We start from the raw sequence: 2,504 nt of genomic DNA, 5'->3' as shown, positions 1-2,504 counted from the left end.
TCGTAACAATTTGGGAATTCGGGATTAGGATCAGATTTAAAAAAATCCGAAATGTTTGAAAAAAAAGCAAGTCCAAACGTGTTATTTATTATATTAATTTATATGCAAAGAATGAGATAGAAAGCTTTTCACAGATATGACAAAACTGATAACATTTGAAAATTTTCTCAAGTTTTTTCACAAAATTAAAGAATTCTTATGTCTAATGTTTTTATACATTACGCATGTAATTGCAAATATATTGTTTGAACAGGTCTCGGGAACAAACTGAATTTTTTAAAGATTAATTACGATCATGTACTGCATTGGCGTGACGTTTGAGGTCACTTTTCTGTCCAAATAATTTGCGACAAACCTTACATTCAAAGGGTTTGCTTTGATCATGTACTGCATTGACGTGACGTTTGAGGTCACTTTTCTGTCCAAATGATTGATGACAAATGTTACATTCGAAGGGATTGCTACGAGCATGAACTGCATTCAAATGATATTTTAAGGTGTGCTGGTATCCAAATGATTTGTGACAAGTGTCACACTCAAAGGGTTTAAAGTGATCATGAACGACACTTATGTGAGTTTTTAGATAACCTTTGAATGAAAATGATTTGTGACAAATATCACATTCAAAGGGTCTGCTCCGATCATGAACTGCAATTATGTGAAGTTTGAGATAACTTTGGTAATCAAATGATTTGTAACAAATGTCACATTTGAAAGGTTTGATACGATCATGTACTGAATTTTCGTGAATTTTGAGGTTTTGTTTTTGTCCAAAAGATTTGTGACAAATCTCACATTTAAAGGGTTTGCTACGATCATGATCGGTATTCAAATGATTTTTTAAGGTCTGCTGGTATCCAAATAATTCGTGACAAGTGTCACACTCAAAGGGTTTGATGCGATCATGAACCATAATTATGTGAGTTTTGAGGTTACCTTTGAATGAAAATGATTTGTGACAATTTTCACATTCGTATTGTTTGCTACGATTATGTACTGCAATTACGTGATTTTTGAGGTATGCCTTGCGAGAAAATGATTTGTGACAGATCCCACATTCAAATCTTTTGCTGTGATCATGTCTAGACTTAAAATGAAATTTAAGATCGCTTTTGCAGGAAAATGATTCATCACAAATCTCACATCTATGGGGTTTAGTTCTTTTAAATGTCGAATTCGTTTGCTTTTTCAGACTTGCTCTTGTTTTAACAGTTTTTTGACATAATTTCGACTCACGCGATGATTTTCTTCTTTCACCATTTTTTTCAAAAATTTCAAGCTTCTCATAATCGGCAATTTTGCAACTGGGGTTAACATTCAATTGACAATTATTGTCATAATTAAATCCCTTTTTGAGACTTTTATCAATCATGTGGTTGGTTGAATTTTCCTTTTCTGTTTTTACAGTAGATTGGAAACTTTTATGCTCGGTCTTGCAGGTGGTGGTCGATAAAAGCGGCAGTTCAGGCTTAATATATTTGCACTCCAAATCTATGAATATTTTTTCATCTAACCTCTCCTGTAACGCCACGGCCTCATTCGAATGCTTTGCCTTGAATTAAAATTCTGTATTAGTTTTGAATTGTGGACAGACAGAACATAGTGCAAATCATTATAAACTCACCGATAATTCATGAAGCGGTAACGTATCAAAGTTTTCGGCTTTACAAATGTCCCCCAAATTGAAAAAGCAATCATCACCTGCGTTCGACCAAGTATCGCTCGGCTCTTCTTTCACCCTGAAGAATATTCGAAGTACAAGAGAACGCTCCAAAAATGATCGTAGTAGTATATAACATAAAAATATAATACCTAACTGCGTTATTGCTCTCCATGGCTTCCTAGATTATATATATTTACTGTGGTTTTTCACGATCTAGAACCTACAGAACTTTCACGATATACACTCAGAAAATATTTGGGGTTAAGTACCTCAATTGACTGATAATGTACCTCGAGTTTAACTATAACACCTCTATTTTTTACGTAAATAATTTGACATACTTGCTAGTAGTAAACTTAACTCCACATTAGCGAGTAAACGAAGCAGTCCTATACAATGTTAATCGCAAATATAATGATGGATTCTCTACCTTCCACTACGCACTCACGCAGTTATTGAGCTCGTGTGTCGTTTCGTTTTCCGATTTTACATTCTGCCACTAGGTAGCGCGAAAAATAAATCAAAAAATACTCGTTCACGCTTTCATTTGAGTTACGACTGAAAATCTTAAATTGTATAAATCCAAAAAAATGTTAAACTATTAATGCCCACATCAAATTACTTTTTTTACTCAAAAAAACATTCGCTTTATGAAATAATATTATAAAATAAAAAATCTTCAAATGAATGTATTGAAATATGAATTTTTTTAGAATTCATATTTTTTATTTTCAGAAAACATTTTCCGCTGAATCGATGTTTAGCGAGTGAGAAGTAATAGAGATACCAACAAATAACTACCAACATCCATTACACGCGTCCAAAGTGACAAAAATATTAA

At 33.1% G+C, this 2,504-nt stretch overlaps 1 protein-coding gene across 1 annotated transcript; it reads right to left on the bottom strand.

The window, feature by feature from the left end:
- Window positions 1-261: 261 nt before the first annotated feature.
- LOC106652796 (zinc finger protein 28-like) lies at window positions 262-1,835 on the bottom strand. The gene is made up of 5 exons (XM_023459207.1): window positions 1,813-1,835; window positions 1,625-1,739; window positions 1,237-1,552; window positions 1,007-1,145; window positions 262-743 (listed from the first exon to the last, which is right to left on the bottom strand). The coding sequence occupies exons 1-5, from the start codon at window positions 1,833-1,835 to the stop codon at window positions 284-286; spliced, it is 1,053 nt and encodes a 350-aa protein (XP_023314975.1). The 3' UTR covers window positions 262-283.
- Between the last annotated feature and the right edge of the window lie 669 nt (window positions 1,836-2,504).

This window comes from Trichogramma pretiosum, unplaced genomic scaffold (assembly GCF_000599845.2).
Source record: "Trichogramma pretiosum strain Unisexual culture from Peru unplaced genomic scaffold, Tpre_2.0 scaffold58, whole genome shotgun sequence".
Taxonomy (NCBI): Eukaryota; Metazoa; Arthropoda; class Insecta; order Hymenoptera; family Trichogrammatidae; genus Trichogramma; species Trichogramma pretiosum.
The sequence above is the reverse complement of the archived record's forward strand: the minus strand, read 5'-3'. Positions and strand labels throughout refer to the sequence as shown.